The 19,999-nt window shown below is 43.1% G+C and overlaps 1 protein-coding gene across 1 annotated transcript; it reads right to left on the bottom strand.

Annotated features, from left to right (window-relative positions):
- Positions 1-789: 789 nt before the first annotated feature.
- Positions 790-19,636, bottom strand: LOC139707965 (uncharacterized). Its single transcript, XM_071619956.1, has 10 exons — positions 18,857-19,636; positions 14,372-16,405; positions 12,883-13,016; positions 12,206-12,324; positions 11,566-11,709; positions 10,949-11,094; positions 9,141-9,295; positions 7,645-7,786; positions 3,999-5,896; positions 790-852 (listed from the first exon to the last, which is right to left on the bottom strand). Exons 1-10 carry the CDS (start codon positions 19,572-19,574, stop codon positions 790-792), a joined length of 5,553 nt encoding a protein of 1,850 aa, XP_071476057.1. The 5' UTR covers positions 19,575-19,636.
- Between the last annotated feature and the right edge of the window lie 363 nt (positions 19,637-19,999).

The following is a 19,999-nucleotide window of genomic DNA, read 5'->3' as shown; positions in this document are numbered from 1 at the left end:
AATTTCCTGTCCTACACATGGAAAAATTGTATCACTGGCATGAGATCTTTGTTCCATTGCAATAACCTATCTATGGAGTCTTTAAGGAGGAAAAGGCATGTGGTGGCCAAGTCATCTACAAACTCCCCCCACCCCCCCCCCCCCCCCCAAAAAAAAAAATAAGAAAAAAAAAATGAAATGATTTTCATACTGAGTGCCTATTCATGCAATCTGCTCTTTTTGGTGTAGACAGCAAGCAAGAGAGAATTGTGAGCAAAGTACAGTAGAGTATAGGTTTAGTCTCCTGTACTTTCTTTGTATTCCTAAATCATCTTCTAGTTGTCTTGTAATGTAATTCCTGCTCTCATGCATAATTGCACAAGATGAATATAAACAATGTATATCAAGTGATCAACGTGAAATTTTCAATGTGCTATGTTCTTACAGTAGGAAAAAAAAATGTATTTGCAACTCCACTCGAGGTGTCTGAGTAATAGGAGATGACATCCCTTCACGAATATGAAACTTTGCTGATTTAATTCTCATAAGCATGGATGGCATGAACATGAAATGTTGAATGGAAGAAAGAAACGGAGCATGCTTCTTCTCTGCTTGATATCGGCAAAAGTATGAGATTTTCGAGATATAAAACCTTTTTTTTTTTTTGATCCAGCACTCACCATCTGTAATATCTGTGTTAGTCATTTAATATCAAGCTTGTAACCATCTGATGCACTCCCTGAGATAACTTACTGTCTCTTCCTATTTATTGTTGTCATTATCTTCCTCCTCCTCCCTTTCCTTGTCCTCCTATTGGTCCTCCACCCCCTCTTCCTCCTCCTCCTCCTCCTCCTCCTCTTGCTGATCCTTTGGCTACTTTGAATTTGATTTGATATGATTCGATTTCTGCATTTTTTTAAACAAACAAACAAACATGAAAATATACATCTCATCATACATCATAAAAAAGGAATGTTACAAACTATGAACCTGCAGCATAGAACAAATGATTTGTGAAACACATGAATTGATTTGTCTTGAGACTAAAAAAAAAAAAGTTGGTTGCTATGATTGCAATCGGCAAGAGAAAACAATGCATAAGACCTTAATCTTAAGCTAATAGTTGATCTTGGTGGAGGCCTTCATTTACACAATGCACCTTCAGATAATCATTCTCCACCTCTACCACCACCACCACCACATCATCATCCTCCTCTATCAACACCACCTCCTCATCCTTATCTATACCCACCTCTTCCTCCAACTTTCACTCCTCTTCCTGTTCCTTCCAGTACTGTTATTCTTTATCTTCCATAATAACCTCTTCCACCTCTTCCTCTAACAATGAATACTACTCCTCCTCTTCCCCTTCCACCACCTCCTCTTCCTCTTACCCCTCCTCCTCTTCCATCACCATGCCTTCTTTCTGCTTCTGCTAACCCTCCCCTTCCTCCTCCTACAAATACTCCTCCTTTTCCACCAGAACCTACCCCTCTCACCACTACTGCTACTCCCCTTCCACGACCCCTTCTTCCTCCTAATATTGCCACTCCTCCCCTTCCACCACCACCTCTTTCTCTGACTCTTCCTCCTCTTCCATCACCATGCCTTCCTCCTGCTATAGCTACTAATCCTGCTCCTCCTCTTCCACCACCGCCTCTTACTCCTACTCCTCCTCCTCTTACCCCTACCACTCCTTCTCTTACCCCTACTCCTCCTCCTCTTACTCCTACTACTCCTCTTATTACCCCTACTACTCCTCCTCTTACTCCAAATCCTCCTCCTCTTACCCCTACTCCTCCTCCTCTTACCCCTACTAGTCCTCCTCCTCTTCCTCCATCACCTCTTCCTTGTACACGCACTACTCTTCCCCTTCCACCACCACCACCTCTTCTTACTACAACTCCTGCCCTTCCATCACCACCCCTTCCTCCTATTCCTCTTCCCCCACCACCCCATCCTCCTGCGACTGCTAAACCTCCTAATCCTGCTCTGCCTCTTCCACCACCACCACCTCCTCTGAATATGACCCCTGTCCTCCCACCACGTCTTTCTCCAACTACTAATGCTTCTCCTCTTCCTCTACCACCTCTTCTTCCTTGTACTACTACTCCTCCCCTTCCACCAAATACTCCTCCTCCTCCTCTTCCAACACCACCACTACCTCTTCCAAAGCCACCTCTTCCTCGAACACCTCTTTCTCCTACCACTGCTACTCCTCCCCTTCCACCACTACCCCCTCCTACTACTACTCCCCTTCCACCACCTCTTCTTCCTACTACTCCTCCCCTTCCACCACCACCTCCTCTTACTATTCCTCCCCTTCCACCACCACCTACTACTACTACTCCTCCCCTTCCACCACCTCCTACTACTACTCCTCCCCTTCCACCACCACTACCACCTCCTACTACTCCTCCCCTTCCACCACCAACACCTCCTACTACTCCTCCCCTTCCACCACTACCACCTCCACCTACTACTCTTCCCCTTCCACCACTACCTCCTACTTCTACTCCTCCCCTTCCACCTCCTACTTCTACTCCTCCCCTTCCACCACCACCTCCTACTTCTACTCCTCCCCTTCCACCACTACCACCTCCTACTACTACCACTCCTCCCCTTCCACCACCTCCTCTTCCTACTACTCCTCCCCTTCCACCACCACCTCCTCCTCTTACTAATCCTCCCCTTCCACGACCACCACCCATTTCTACTACTCCTCCCCTTCCACTTCCACCACCTCCTACTACTACTCCTCCCCTTCCACCATCTCCACCTACTACTCCTCCCCTTCCACTACCACCTCCTCCTCGTACTAATCCTCCCCTTCCACCACCACCACCACCTACTACTACTACTCCTCCCCTTCCACCACCACCTACTACTACTCCTCCCCTTCCACCACCACCTCCTACTTCTCCTCCCCTACCACCACTACCACCACCACCACCACCTACTACTACTCCTCCCCTTCCACCACTACCACCTCCTCGTACTAATCCTCCCCTTCCACCACCACCTCCTCCAACTACTCCTCCCCTTCCACCACTACCACCTCCTCTTACGACTCCTCCCCTTCCACCACCACCACTTCCTACTCCTCCCCTTCCACCACCACCACCTCCTCCTCCTACTACTACTCCCCTTCCACCACTACCACCTCCTACTACTCCTCCCCTTCCACCACCACTACCACCTCCTACTACTCCTCCCCTTCCACCACCACCTCCTACTACTCCTCCCCTTCCACCACCACCTACTACTACTACTACTCCTCCCCTTCCACCACCACCACCTCCTCCTACAACTCTGCCCCTTCCACCACCACCACCTACTACTACTCCTCCCCTTCCACCACCTCCTCCTACTACTACTCCTCCCCTTCCACCACCACCACCTCCTCCTACTACTACTCCTCCCCTTCCACCACTACCACCACCTACTACTACTCCTCCCCTTCCACCACCACCACCTACTACTACTCCTCCCCTTCCACCACCACCACCTACTACTACTCCCCCCCTTCCACCACCACCTCCTACTACTACTCCTCCCCTTCCACCACCACTACCACCACCTACTACTACTACTCCCCTTCCACCACCACCACCTACTACTTCTACTCCTCCCCTTCCACCACCACCTCCTCCTACAACTCCTCCCCTTCCACCACCACCATCTTCTCCTACTACTACTCCTCCCCTCCCACCACCTCCTCCTACTACTCCTCCCCTTCCACCACCACCACCTCCTACTACCACTCCTCCGCTTGCACCACCTATTATTCCTCTTCCTCCACCACTTTTTCCTTGTAGTAATGTAATTCTCCCCCTCCCATCACCACCACCTCTTCCTCCTACTCCTGCTACTCTTCCCCTTCCACCACCACCTGTTCCTTGTACTACTGCTACCCCTCCTCTTTGACCACCATCCCTTCCTCGTACTACTGTTACTCCTCCTAAAGTTACTATTTTTCCGCCTCTCATTACTAATGCTACTCCTCTTGTTCCCCTTACTGGTAGTCCTACTCTCCTTGTTCCCCGAACTGCTAGTCCTACTCCTCCTGTTCCTCTCATTGCTAATCCAACTCCACTTGCTCCTAATCCTAATCCTCTTTCTCCCATTCCTGCTAATCTTACTCCTCTTCCACCTATTCCTCCTCCTTGCCCACCTAACCTTCCACCAATATCATTACCACCTCCGCCACCTACGTTTCCATGCCCACTTCCTCTTCCATCGTTACCACATCCACTTCCTCCTTCACCAGCACCATCTCCTCCCTGCCCACCTCCTCCTGGTCCAACTCCTCCACTTTCTAATGGCCCTTCCCCTCCTTGTCCTCCTATTCCTATTGTTTCTTCTCCTCCTCCCTTTTGTCCTTGACGTCCTGTCAGTGGCCCTTTATTATCTCCTCCTCCCCTTCCTCCTGCTACTCCTTGCCCACTTCCTTTTTCATCATCACCACCATCACCTCCCCCTCCTTGACCAACCTCTCCCTTTTCAAAGGGTTTTTCATCTCCTTTTACTGTTCCTTCTACTCCTCCTTTTCCCTTTTCTTGTTCTCCTATTCCTTTTGCTTTATATCCTCCTCCCTTTTGTCCTAGACTTACTCCTAGTTTTCCATCATCTCCTCCTTCTCCCAATCTACCTCCTACTCCCTGCCCATCTCCTTTTCTATCATCACCACCTCCACCACCATTACTTCCCGCTTCTTGCCCAACTCTTCTCCTTTCAAATGGTTCTTCACCTGCTTTTTGAACTTCTTCTACTATACCCCTTCCTTCTCCTTGTCCTATCCCTCTTGCTTCATTTCCACCACCCTTTTGTCCTAGACTTGCTCTGAGTTTTGCCTCATCTCCTTCTTCTCCCAACCCCCCTTCTACTCCTTGCCCACTTCCTTTTCCATCATCATCACCTCCACCACCTCCTCCACCACCACCACTATCATCTCCTCCTTCTAGCCCAACTCTTCTCCTTTCAAATGGTTCTTTACCTACTTTTCCTGCTCCTTCTACCCCTACTCTTCCTACTTCCTGTTCTATTCCTATTGCTTCATCTCCTCCTCCTCCCTTTTGTCCTAGACCTCCTCCTAGTTTTCCTTCATCTTCTCCTACTCCTTGCCCACTTCTTTTTCCATCATCATCCCCATCACTACCTCCTTGCCAAATTCCATCCCTTTCAAATGGTTCTTTGCCCCCTTTTCCTTCTCCATCTACTACCAGTACTCCTCTTTGTTCTCCTTGTCCTATTACTTGTGTTTCATCTCCACCATCCTTTTGTTCTCGACTTCCTCCTATTGGCCCTTTATCTCCTCCTCCAAATCCTCCTCGTACTCCTTGCCCACTTCCTCCTCCACCATCATCACCTACAACTCCTCTACCACCACCGCCATCTCTTCCTCCCTGCCCATTTCCTCTTCCATCACCTCCTCCTCCACCACCACCTCCTACCTCTTGCCCACTTCCTTTTCCATCATCACATCTTCCAACTCCTCCTCCATCACCATCATCTCCTCCTCCTTGTCCACCTCCTCTTCCATCATCAACAACACCACCTCCACCTCTTCCTCCACCACCTCCTCCCCATTCAAATGATCCTTTGCCTCCTCTTCCTGATCCTTCTGCTCCTCCTCCTCCTCCTCCTCCTTCTTTTCCTCTTGCTTCATATCCTCCTCTATACTGTCCTTGACGTCCTCCTAATGGTCCTTTACCTCCTCCTCTTCCTCCTCCTCCTTGTCCTCTTCCTCCTCCTCCACCATCCCTGCACTCTTTCATCCACTTGCTGAAGATGCTCTCCATCTCCTTGCGGGCTCTGGGGTCCCCATTGTTCACAGTAGGCAAAATTCTGTCTGCCCTCAGAAACTGGACAAAGCGCTTCATCTCGGTATAACTACTGTGTTCACTGTATGGGATACCTGGGAGGAAAGGATAAATCCTATCAAATTTGGGTATCATTTCCGAAGGGCTTACTCTGGTTCACTGCAATTGTCATTGTCATAAAAATTTAATTTCAAACAGCTGAGTAGCTGATTAATATGGTAGCTACTATTATAATACTAGTTAAGCATTCAAAGCCTAGGCAATCCTAGTCTCATTCAAGACTTGTTCCTTTCTATCTCAATAAGACAGACAAACAAAGAGTTGGGAAGTACACCCACTGCAGAGACTGAATGGCTAACTCTATTTTAGCTGCTGCCTTTACTAGGGACAATGATATAAGACAATCATGTTATGATTTTAATAAATACAATTATGCAACAAGTGGCTGGAACGTAGGCAAGGCAAATTTACACGCTCCCTCGCAAAAAAAAAGAAAAAAAAAGAAAAAAATAGAGTCTACTGATGCTTGAAAGAATCAAGAAGGATGCTCTGTATCAGAGGCTAGATCAGGGATAGCAAAGCAGGTGATCAATAAACTACCAAAACTTGCCTTCACTTTTTTCACTCCAGGTAAATGATCTGTTCATTCTCTTTAAAAGTTTTAAATTCACAATGGTGATTGCATGGTAATTCACAGGAAATTCTATCAGAAGTTACTGTATCCTGACATTCTCTGATCCTGTTTTCGTAAGTTTATTGGAATTAGGTAACTTAATGAAAAGGTCCACCGGGTATTTCATAGCATGTGCCATGTGGTTTAGAAATTTTCCTGAATAAGGTTGTAACGAGACTCTCATTACAACAAAGTAAAAATTCAGGTCCAAAAATTATCATGTACACATCTCTATATAGAGTAACTGCTGCAGTATGCGGCCGTGCGCCCGTTCGCGGCAGGTACAATATAGTGAAATTTTCTCACCTAAATGACAACATATCACATCCAAAATTTAATTTTCGGTACTTCTTAACATAACAGTTAAGAAACAATGGTCCAAGAAACTGAATTTTTTGTCGTTTTCTCAATGTTCATGGATTTTAAAAACATATCCTCACGTAAAATAGAACTTTTGTGAGCCGATGTGGGCGGCCATTTTTTTCGGAAAGTGGATGTTACCATAAAAAAAAAATGAGAAAAACACAAGAAAGACATCAACAACACCGCCAGAATTGCGATCCTGCTTGCAGCCAGTGCATGTGCGCCGGCTATTTTCACAAGCTTTCGCAATGGGAATTGGCGCTTACGCAATGTTCGTGAAACATGTGAAGGCGTTCAGCTGAAGATCGCGGAGCACGCGCGTATTGCATAGGGATTGTACATCGAGCCGCAAAGCAGAGCTACTACGGCGCATATCGGTGAAAATTGTGCCAGGTTTTGCCCTGGTAAATCATGAAAACTGCGTTTGTCATTGATCAAATTTTTTGTGAAAACAATATCGTTAATGAATGATCTTGTCTATGATATATGAAATGGTTGAAGATAATTTGCCTGATTTGTTTACAGTGTGGAAAAACCCTTAACCTGCCGCAAACGGAGTATTTTACTCTAGTTTACTGTCCAGCTATGACAAAATTTTGATATTGCTCAGTAATGAAAGAAGACTGCAAGTCCCAAGTATTTTATTATAATGTGAGTCATCTTGCATTAAGTCAGAAATGGTTTTTGTCTATTAGTATACTGCAGCTGATACATTTACCAACTTACTTCAGGTATGACTTCTAATCATTCAATTAAAAAATGTATACAAAATCTATACTATGCTAGGTCTAGATAGGTTGAGCTTACCATACATACAAGAGTTGCCCTTCTTAGATGGTTTGATATCACTTGGAGACACAGTCTTGCTGCTGTGTGTCCATCCTGTGGGCTTGAATGCCAGAATGTTGTCATATCTTGGACCAAACTGTGACAGATACCCCTTCAGTTTCTGCCATGAGATATGGTAAGGAGAATGCATACAACAGTCTTGCAATGGGCAAAATCTGTGTGAGATCAGAGTCACATTACAGCCACATAACAGTTACATGACAGAGTCACATGACAAATGAGATGATGGAGGGAATACATATTATATATCTGCAGGGGGGGGGGGGGGGTAGCTCTCCATAGGACTTGCTCTGCACTTGTGTCTGAAAAAAAAAAAAAAGTGTCATAAATTGTTTGTTTAAAGAAATTTTCTATCTTTTCGACAGCATTTCCCCCCCCCCCCCCAAAAAAAAAAAAAAAAAAAAAAAATCGAGTATGTTTTCTCACTTTAGCCGTTTAGGAGTCATATTTCACACAAAAAAAGAGATAAAATAAAGGATGTGCTTTTCCTTCTACTGTCACATACAGATCACATTTCACAAATAAGGTTTTGACGCTCACTGCTGCACATATATAAGTGTCATGGATTGAATACAATCAAAGCTGACAGCTGTTAGACTGAATTACATATTGTATTTCCAGAAGGTATCATTCTGTTTTTCTTGTTTCCACCTACCGTAAGAAGTATTTATTCAAAATGTCATTTATTGTTTTGAACTTGACATTATAATGAAACATGCCATTTAGGGTATGTGACAAAACTGTTGATAGTCCACTTTTCCTCAGGCTTTCAATGAGTTTTTGAATAATCTTCCCGCATTTACTAAATTTGCACGCATATTTCGGGAATCCCCCCCCCCCCTTTTGAGAGAAATGGGGGAGGGGACAGAGGGGAGTGGAGGACAAAAATAATGAATCTTCAAGTGGGATTTCACTTGTTTGTTTTAACTCTTTATGCGCCATGGAGGAAACCCTGTGTGTGCCACATTATTCTGAGACACCAATGTCGTCATGCTTTGGGAAAACATTCTGTTCTTTCAAATCTATGCAACTTTTACAGATTTCTGTTCAGTTGGACATGAAATAAGCAAAGTTGTAGAGAAAATTGCCAAGCTTTGCTCTGATGTAAATTGTTTGACAAATTTATGACTGTTCTTTCTCTTGAACTGACCAGTTGCTACATTATTGTAGAGGCATGACTTTTGCGCACAAACAGTGACAAAAACTTAGAATTTACCACCAAATTCTGTACGGAAAACTTTTTGATAGTCAATCACCACGTAAAATGCAACGTGGTACATGTGAGAGGAATGAAATAGCGAGAAACTTAATTGTACAGTGGCTTGTGCTGATTAATTAATCACTTTGGGCAGGTTTGTGCGTCGAGCAAAATATGCAGAGTTGGCACGCCGTCGGATGAGGCGGGCTTGCGAATGTGGCACATAAAGAGTTAATAATATCGCAGACACACTCACAGAATGGCTGAAGATATTCATGTTGACAACATGGAGTTGGGTGGCATCGCGATCTCTTGTGAGAATTGACGCCAGTTCCTGGTCGTCCAGACACTCGTAAACTTTCATCTTCTCGCCTGTCACATACACCTTGCAGCGCAGAGCTCTAGCAATGGCTGTTGACAGCAGAAATTCATTGAATTAAGTCAGTTGATGTGATAATTGCAAAAATTAACAACACAGCAAATTACTGCCTCCTGTTGCACAAACACAACATGTTTCCCTTGTAGGAGGTAGTTTACTTGGCATATTGAATGTTAGGTGCAGTAAATCTGAAAAGGTCAGTGTGGATAGAAACAATGAGTAAGAAGGTTAGAAAGATAAGAGACAAGGCTAACGCTAGGCGATGTGTCACTTGGACATCACAATTCATGATTATAGTGTTTTTCAACGGAATTTCCTTGACCTTTTGACCTTTGACCTTGTATGATTTAACCATTATTCAAACTCGACCAGCATCTTGAGGTAATGTGCCTGTAGTGTGAGTTCTATGGTCATGGTTAAAAGCTGTAGAAAGTTGAGGGCACACAATCTATGGCACTTAAATCACGCAAATTTCATTGACATTTTGACCTTTGACCTTGCCAGAATTAACCATTATTACAACTTGGCTGGTATTGTTGGGTGATGTACATGTATCTGTGGTGTGGATTTGGTTGGCATAGCTTAAAGTTGTGGAAAGTTATTAAGAGTACACCATAATACTGTGCATACAGTGCTTATATGCATAAGGTCAGTTAGATGCAAGGCAAAGGAAAAGTGAGAGGAAAGGAAAAGAAAAGGTAGAAGTAGTCAATGCAGACCAGAGGTCATTCTTTCTTGAGGAGTCCAAAAAAGGACTGTGATGGAAGGGAGGAAGCGTATTAAGAAAGGTCTCAATTGTTTAGAAAACAGGTAGACTGTCTGTCTTCCTCCGGAAGATGGACTTTACTTCTTGAAAAGGGATGATGCTTCTTGCTCATCCTATCACAGACTTGTGTTTCGCCACAAATTTGACCACTTAAAAAGTAGCCTTACAAATCAAGTCATGATTTGTGGACTGTCACGCTGATGTAATACAGTGCACTCTCGTTATAACAAGCATGGTTAAAACAAAATTCTCTGTACAACAAAGTAAAAATTTAGGTCTCAATATCATCATCTATATATCTTTGTATACTTTACTGTTCGTCTACGACAAAATTTCCATATGACAGAAAACTGCCAGTTCCAAGTCATAATGGGAGTCACCTATATATGCTATACACAACAGTGTGCTACATAACTTGTTTTTTGTTTTTGTTTTTTACCACTTGCCAAGTCGGGCAATTAGATTTTCAAATTTTTGCAGAACACTTGCCCAAACATGAAATTTACTTGTCTGATAAGAAAGTCCCCCAAAATAAGAAAATTACATAGAAAATTACTTACCGAAACACAATCATTCAAATAAACGGCTTGTATTTATTCACATGCTTTACAGACATTGGAGTAACAAACTTGACTTGATCGAGAATTAGGGTTGCATTGCACTGGGGCTTCTCTACCTAAGTGTTGGCAAGTCGCTGTATTGAAATGAAAGTACTAAATAGTCATTATCTTTGGGCCTTTGTATGGTTGACATCATGGGTTTGTGCAAAACTTTTTGCTTGCCCAATTTGGGCAAGCATTTTTTCCTCATTGTTCCAAAACACTTGCCTGACTGATTTTCATTTGCCCCGGACAATTGGGCAACTGCTTATGTAACATCTTGCACAGTTCTTGAGACTGACTTGCACTGAACAGCTCACCTTTGAAGACCTTCTCTTTGCCAATGGTGTAGGTTCCACACACAATGAGCGTCCTCCTGTTTTGTCTGACGGCTTTCTCTGCCGTTGTCACGGCAAAGTGGATGACGTCTTGCTGAGAAGGGAATGTGTATTGTGGATCGCAGTATCTGCAATGAAAAATGTGAGCGGTAAGGCTCTTGGGTACACTCTTTTAATGCAGTTACACACGGTATCACTTTTAGCTATCAAAGTATTTCTTGAAAACTTATGATTCAATTTGGGGAAAAAACCACAAAAAACAAAAGATTGACTAAAATTAAGGATGGAATGAGGGAGAAAGATTTATGATGGATCAATTTTTAAAAGATTTCATCTCTATCTAATAGAATAGTGACAGCATCTTACATTACTGAACAGAGTGCTTTCTCACACTATCAGATACAAAATAGACTAAATAATATGTTATGAAGTGAAATACAAACACAAAAACAGACATCAGTTAACTTTTCTTTGTGGTCCCAAGGCTTCCCCCATATTTTTAATTTCATTTATCTATTTTTTTTTTTTAATAGACGGGGTGCATTTGCCACAAGCGATTTCTTTCATCATCTTTCTGCTCATACATAAAGAGGACTCACGTTGTGTCTAGGTAGAGCTGGTTGACATGGCAACTGACCAGTTCAGGATACTCTTCCATCCTGGTGTCTGCTCGGAAGTCTCCCGTGTGAAGGTATGTTGCGCCTGTCCTCAGCTTAAAGAGGAACATGACCGAGCCAGGGCAGCTAAGATGGGGAGACATTTCAAGGGGAGAAAAAGTTGACTTTAAAGACAAAAGTTGCACATAGGGGAATAATGAAGACAAATGCATATTTCAATGAAAACAAAAGATGAACATAACAAGAACCCTTTCATGGGGTGCAAATGCTCACCTTAGCTTCAAGATCATACCTTGATGCCACCTTCCCATGGTACCTAATGTCACTGACTAAATTAAACACAACTACCTTATCACAATGTTCCATTCAAAATTAATTTGCTCCAACACACATTTCCCGTAGATACTTGCCTGAGTATACTCGGGAGACACGTCTTCAACGGGTTAATACCATCTGATGTTTTCAACAATAGGATAATAAATGGAGTGTGAAACTTCCTATGGTACTTAATGGTCTTTTCCTTTTTTATTTCATTTTTTTTCTGGTGATTTATCACAGACAGAAAAATGGGCATTCATAAAAGTATCAACAGACACCTGTGTCTGAAAATGAGACTACTCACTGGTTGGCATCAAGAAGGGTCACCTCCACGTCGTCTATGACAACTGGGTTGTTCATAGGCAGGCGGTTGATGTGCTGTTCTCTGACCTTGATTCTAGACAGCACAAGGTTACCTGTGACCTTCAGAATTGAAAACAGATGCAATTGATAATCAGTCTTCTTCTTCTTCTTCTTATTCTTCTTCTTCTTCTTCTTCTTCTTCTTCTTCTTCTTCTTCTTCACTGATAGCACTTACAAATATGAAATAAACAAACACTGATGATAATAAAAGACATAATTCTCGAATTGGAAATAAAAATTCCCTCAACTTGTCACTATCATATATGTTAAAAGTAATATTATTCCTCAGCCTTCTAGAAATAAGTGAAGTACTCTGTCATTATGCTAGAAAAATGAAAATATATTTTTTCAGGTTGGTCCACTTCTGTGACATCACAAATAGTTGTAGCCTTCTTATCCAGTCACGACAGGATATAGATTTTAAAACCCAAACTGTAGAATTCACAACTTCCAAGTAGATTGTTTAGTTTTCCTCAAACTTCACCAGGTGGTTTATACAATTCGAAATATTTCTGCATTCACCAAATCCCACATAGGTTTGGGCTAAATTCCTCTTTAAAAAGTCAACTTGAAAATAATGAGTGATTTTCCACTTTACAAAGAGGAAACACCCCTCACCTTGCTACAGAAGAGCTTCTGATCGAAATGCTTGGACAACCCTCTGTAGTGGTCGTAGTGAAAGTGGCTGAGGAAGTAGGCTTTGCAGTTGTGTATGACCCCAAAGCTAAATGCATCCACAGTGAAAGACGTACCTGCGAAAATGTACACAGAGGCACATATGCCAGGAGACCTGGCTACTTATTCAAATTCATGAAATTCTTCCATCGAGATTTTTTTCATTGCGACTGATTAACGAATGCCCTAAATTGACGTAAATAAGCACTCAATTGATCAGTGTTTTAGTAGTAGCCATGATAAAAGAAATCATAAGCGTACATACTCGAGCAGGATTCTAACCTACCACCTACTGATCTCCGGACAGGCGTCATCTCCACTAGACCATCGAGCTTCTGCCCAACAGCAAGTGTTGGTTCTAATCCTTATAGCATGCAGCGGGTACTGCATAATTATTCAAATTCATGAAATTGCTATTGGGCAGCAGACAGCTATTTAATACAATAATGATAACATTTAATAACTAGAGAAGCACTTTGAGAGCGCAGATCTCCGCTAAGCATGCAGCTCATTTCTACCACTGATCTTGTTCTTCCACAGAGATCAGTGATTTCCATCCATACATACTTACAGCATTGTGTGCTGAAAGCTGCCCTATTTCCCAGTGTAGAAGCCTTTGTTACGTCATAAACCCTCAGCTGCACGGCATGCCTTACCCTAAGAGAAACTAAAGCACGCACTTTAGTGTGCGCATGCAAACCTCAAATACGGGCAGCCTGAACTCCCAAGTTCATTGACCCTATCTGCCAAAATATCAAAAATCCTTCATAACTTCCCCAAAAATTCTTGGATCACTACCAAAAGTTGATTCTTTGTTACTTGTGTCATTCTCGACCTTTCCTGCAAGTTTCATCCCAATCCGTTCACTACTTTTTGAGTTATTTTGCACACGGACAAACTAACTAACACACAAACCAACGGTAACGAAAACATAACCTCCTCCCTTGGCGGAGGTAATAGGGAGGAGGTAATAAAAAGTAGCTACCTTATGATAATTTGAGTACTGCAAATTTGGTCATGAGCTATCAATATTTGTCTAAATCTTACACAAGGAAAGGCGATGTCTTAGTTATTTTCTTTTACAAGATATTGGAAATTAGTACAGAAACTTCAGAAATCTTTCCTAGACAACATAAAAATGTAAGTGTATCTAAAGGCGTGGTCAGACTGGCAAAAGATAGCGAGTTTAAGATCTCGAAGTTTTGCCAGTGTGACCGCAAACTTCCCGCGAAACTTCTTGATCTGTTTACGGGCGGTGCCTCCGAAGCGCGAGGCCATTGTCATGTACAGATGTGCATTGTTACATCACAATCACAAGCCATCGAACGGCGCACTCTTGCTTGCGCGCGGACCAATGGCCCAAACTTCGCGATCTTAAACTTCTCGATCTTTTGCCAGTCTGACCGCGCCTTAAGTGAAATATTATAAATACCTGTCATCTTCTTGTAGAATGGGCATGCTCTGCCACTGACATTGACCCATTCTTTCTCCCCTTGATTCCTCGGCTCAGCCTGCTGAGAAAAACTAGCTTGCCCTCTCCGAGACCTCTTTGGCTTGGTGTCTTGGGGTGGCTCTACCCTTGGTGCAGGCTTGCACCCGAAGAAAGCATCAAGTGTTCCTTGCTTGCGCCTCTTTGAACTCTCTTGGCTGGAGGACTGGCTCCCTTTGGTTGTCAGATGAGAAGGTGAAAGGTCAAAACTCTGAGCTGCATCACTTGCTGTACCGATTTTCTTTGTCCAAGTGCTATGCAAGTCGGCATCATTATCTGATTTTGCCGCATCTTCATGTCCATGTGGATGACTGGCATTACTCTCTTGATTCTCTTTTGGGTTTTGTACTTGTATCTGAGCAGAGCTCTCTCCCGGACTCTTGCCACACTGGGTATCATCATCTCTCCGATCATAGACCTGACACTCTGTTTCGGTTTCATCACGACGTGCTTCCGGCAGTTGGTTGCTGCTATCACCTGAAGTTTTAGTTGACAGAGGATATGCTGGAAGCTCCTCTGACAATTCAAGGGAATCTGGTAATGACGTTGGCGGAATGGGGACTGCGCAACTGGTGGCAGAAGCACTCCTTGAACCATCTTCAACACAAGCGTCTTCATGCTCCTCAGGCAATTTTGTATCATTTTTGGCTCCTGCAACAACCAAGAGGGATTCACTCTCCTCACTCTCACTGCAGAGATCATTTGAACCACTCAGGAGATCAAAACTTGGGGAATTTCTGCCAAGATCTGCGGGCTTGTCAAGTTTGATGGCTGTGTGTTTCCCTGCTTTGGTCTTTTCTTTGCCAGGATGCTGCTGGAGTTTGGTTACACCTCCACCAATCAGGACGGACTCGTTCTCCATGTCCTCACTTGCAGAATCCACAGACTTTGAGGTCTGTTCTGCCTTCACACTCTGACACAAGGGAGAGGATTGGTCACTATCCACCAAAAATATGTCTACATCACTATCATATGGTTCTTCCTCATCTTCTGTGCATACTGGATTATCCACAGTATCATCCATGCATTTTGCAACTTTGGAAGGGGGAATGTACGTGAGTGATGATGAGGAAGATGGCACTGGCGACGATCCGCCAAAAGCATTACCTCTGTCTTCTGCCGCACAAGTGCTTGCGTGATGAGACTTCTGACTCGGGGAGAAGTAATGGTGCAATGTCCTTGTATTGTGGATGTCATCCCTTGTTCTCTTCTGACCTCGCTTCCCGGATGTGGGAGTGGACGGTGTCATCTGCTTGGTATTTGGGGTGCTTCCTTTTGTCTCCGTTTGACTCATCTTCATTTTCCTCTTGGCAGTGAGAGAAAGTCTACTTTTGGTCCTATAATCAGTTGAGGGACGTTCACAATCCCCGGGTTCTCTGTGCCCAGATTTCTCAAATGCATCCTCTTCAGAATCTGAGTTTGTCAGTCGACTGCGGTTTTCCTTGACGCTAGTTACCTGTTGTGACCTCCTGGGGTGTGCTGAACAGTGGGCTGAATTACTTTCATCTTTGGTCTTTGGTCTCTTCTTCTCATGCTCTTCTTTGTCAATGTCTTTAACCTGAATAGAATTTCTACTCCTCTGATCACGAATCACTCCCTTGCAGGACTTTCGAGCAGTGTTCTTTGGTTTCTTTGCTTGAGGAGCACTCTCCCTTTTGACATTGCATTCTTCATCTTGGATGGGTGTGCATAGAACCCGATTACCCTGTACCTCAAGGCGATAGTCTTTCCTGGTTGGCGTGGCAACTTCATCTGTTGATGATGATGGCTTGAGTTTCTTTGCTGGTGAATAAATCTCTTTGCTACCATCCGAGGACAAGTCTTCCTCTTGAACATCTTCTCCCTCCAAAGTGGATGTTTCTACCTGGCTGTGTTCGCTGTCTACTGTCATAGCTCTGTGACAAGCCAGGATGCAGTGGCTATATTTCTGGAAATGTTGAGGGATGGTTGAAGTGCATGTATCCGCATCCGGACATTCTGAAAATAAAACATCAATACACAAGTATATTGTTATTAACTAAGAAATGTGCTGATTGCATTTAAACTCTCTTTTTTTAGTGAGGGGAGGGGGATTAGCAAAGTGACCAAATCTTCAAATCTGCACAAGCCAGCACATCATGTATGAACATACATCCTGATAGAGAGATGAAATTTATGTGTTTTTTTGTTTGTTTTTATTTTTTTTGTACAATTTTATACAATTTCGCATTTTTTTTAAACGATGCCAATTTTCTTTACTGCCCATACTTAGCACATGCTGAGCCACAAGCTGTCAGCTCTTGAACACATTCAAAGTGAACATCTGGGATGGGACTGTTCCCCATAAGATAGATATATGGTGTGGAAGTGTGCTGCTTTGTGTTTGGTGGTAAGGTTTGAACATGAGTCCATTGATGTTGGGGGGGGGGGCATTTCATGAAGCGTTTTGGTCGGAAATTTTTCTGACAAATTGTTATAAGCTACTGAAATCCTTGTATCTGATTGGCTGAATGCAAATTTGTCCGATGAATTTGTCGGACAAAGCGCTTCATGAAATGCCCCCAGATAGGTTGTTGCATGATCAAGCCTGAGTAACTCTGTTTATATAAAGTATGATAACTTGGCAAATGGAACTTTAATCATAGAAATCTGAACAAAATTTCCCCACATTTCCAAGAGCCTACTTACAATCACATAATTGTACTGTACTACAAGAGTCATTGCACATTTTTGCTGTCCGCAGTTGATGCAGAAGTTAGTTTTTTATATCAAATTGTGTGGTAGAGTGTTAACAGAATATGACTGAAATACATTTGTACATAAATTTTATAGAAAAGGGGAAATGCTACACACAGCATGACAAGAACATTTCACATTTTTACTTTTTTTATTCTCAAAAAATTTACTAGATTCTATGCATGTGATTTGGGCAGATTTTAGGGGCAAGGTAAACATTGCACTTTTGTCCAAGATACCTCAAGGGCTCTGTTTATTGAGCTAGTACATGTCACTAGAGCATGGTGGTTGGATGCTTGAACATGACTGAATGACTGAAAATCTATTCCTTCAACGACTAGTTGTCATAAAAATGTTACTCAAATTGCAAGTATGTACACTGCAAATGAAAAGTTGCCCCAAAGGCCCAAACTGGTACGGTAAGAATGTCAATATTAATTCAAGATGACATTGAAGCTACAAGGTGGGTCAAGTGAAACTATACACAGCCCAGTCGCTGTAAAAAAATGACAGGGCTGTACCTGGGTGGTGCACAACAACAAAGCAAACACAAAGCGAACATGACGATCACATTGAGTTTTGATACTTGACAGTTTTTGTCACCTCAAACTCATTTTGTAAAGACAATTTTCATTAATTGGACTTCATTCATGCTAAATCGATATTGACATATACACAATTCACAACTTACCGAAAACGAAGATTATATGCAGCATGTGCAAACGATACATCATCCTTCACTAGCTGACGGCCATTTTGAATAATCAGGAGTTCATGCGATCGAAAGTGCAACTCCGATATTGCATGAACTCCCCATTATTCAAAATGGCCATCAGTGAAACGATGAACCGTTTGCACATGCTGCATATAATCTTGGTTTTTGGTAAGTTGTAAATTGTATATGTCAATATCGATAACATAGAAATGAAGTGTAATTAATGAAGATTGTCTTTAATGAGTTTGAGGTGATAAAAATGATGGAAAGTATCAAAACTCAACGCGATCACCATGTTCGCTTTGTGTTCGCTTTGTTGTTGTGCACCACCCAGGTACAACTCTGTCGCTTTTTTACACTGACTGGGCTGTGTATAGTTAGGTCAAGTGTAACTGCGACCAGCAACCCCATACGCATAGCGTAATGGGGCTGCGGACTGTAGCATTCAGGATCGTGACTAGGTATTATCGCGCCCAAATATCAACTTTAAATCGAAAAATTTATTCAATTTGAAGACTTACCAGTGAAGGTGAAGTATTGACAACAGGGTTCATGCAACGTTTGGTTCTGACGATAGTAACTTTCTGTTCGAATTGATGACTTAATGTGACTCGGTCGAGAGAAACCTGGGAAAGCTACACTGAATTGACGGCCAGCGCATGCGCACACAGACATCTTATCCTGTCAATGGATTAGAAATTTGTGCGCATGCGCTGGCCGTCAATTCAGTGTGGCTCTCCCAGGTTTCTCTGTCTTACATTAAGTCATCAATTCGAACAGAAAGGGACTATTGACAGAACCAAACATTGCACAAACCCTATTGTCAATACATCAACTTCACTGGTAAGTCTTCAAATTGAATAAATTTTTCAATTTAAAGTTGATATTTGGGCGCGATAATACCTAGTCACGATCCTGAATGCTACAGTCCGCAGCCCCATTACGCTATGCGTATGGGGCTGGTCGCAGTAAGGTCAAGTGTTAACAGAGATGTATACCTTCACGAGAATGATCAACAATGTCAACCTCTATGCACTGTTGGACATGCTCCTCTGGAAATGTTCGACTATGCTGATATACTGCAGCAAATGGCACTTGACAAATGGGGCAGAATTCATTCATTTTCGATGCCAACTCCGATGAAGTTGCATCAGCTCTTTGCCTTCCTGTGCTGGTTGATGATGAGGATGCAGACTCAAACTCGTCGTGCTTCCTTTTAAGTGATGTGGACCTTCCCATGGACATGGTAGGTGTATGGATGCGGCTCATACCCGATGTCAAGGATGACGATGACGATGTTGTGCCTGTGGGTTTTGACTTTGAGCATTCATTTGTCCTGCGATCATGATGACAGGATACCTTCTCATTTTGGCTCCATGACCTTTCACTCGTCTTCAGTGAGTTCCGACTGGGCTTATCGTGACTGTCACCTGTATGTTCCCGCGAATTTTTATTTGCTGGTGGGCGGTTAACTTTGCAACTTTTTGTGTCAGTCCAGACAGAGCGACCACCGTTCTGGGGAATCCCCGCCGACGGGCCTCCTGCTCCAGCTCGGCCACTGCTGCGTTGAGTTGTTTGTTGCCTCCCGCTCCTCGATGAAACTGAAGATGCTTGCGACAAATTTTTGCCTTTCTTGGCTCTACGTAGTGGTGCATGCGTGAATATATCATCGTCGTCGTCGGTGTCGCGCCCAGTGTCGCCCTTAGTAGCGGGCATATTGACGAGGAGACATGAAGATGAAACGTTTTTGGAGTGTTGTCGCTTCTATCCTCCCACTATTTTTCGGCCCTATCTTTCACACTTGGCGGTCATTACGTCACGCTGTTAGTTGCGAATTTTCTATGCAACCTCGTTCGTATAAATAAAAGAAGTCATAGATTTATGTTTGATAGTACTATTCTCACATTCTTTTTCAGAGCATTAATATCCATATTGTTCAGCTAATTTTCACAAAAAACATTTGATTCAATAAAATTTTCATAATGATATATCTCTTATTTTTCATAGCACTAAATCGGTAAAGTTCTAGAGGTGAGGATGTGTTCTCGGGGGTGATCGGAGGCCGAGGAGACTCGAGAGCCAGAGAAGGAGGGTCAAAGAGTTAAGCTGGCTGGAGCTAGCTGGTGGGACCGGGGGAGTTT

This window comes from Diadema antillarum, unplaced genomic scaffold (assembly GCF_040938485.1).
Source record: "Diadema antillarum isolate AM-2024a unplaced genomic scaffold, OU_Dant_1.0 seq00001291_RagTag, whole genome shotgun sequence".
NCBI classification, from domain to species: Eukaryota; Metazoa; Echinodermata; class Echinoidea; order Diadematoida; family Diadematidae; genus Diadema; species Diadema antillarum.
This window is presented reverse-complemented; position numbering and strand designations above follow the sequence as displayed.

Excerpts from the sequence above, each read along its gene's own strand:
- LOC139707965 (XM_071619956.1), bottom strand. The coding sequence starts at position 19,574 with ATGCCCGCTACTAAGGGCGACACTGGGCGCGACACCGACGACGACGAT. Across the intron at positions 16,406-18,856 it reads TGTTGATCATTCTCGTGAAG|AATGTCCGGATGCGGATACA; the intron begins GTATACATCTCT and ends TTTTATTTTCAG. Across the intron at positions 5,897-7,644 it reads GGGCAACTCTTGTATGTATG|GTATCCCATACAGTGAACAC; the intron begins GTAAGCTCAACC and ends CTTTCCTCCCAG.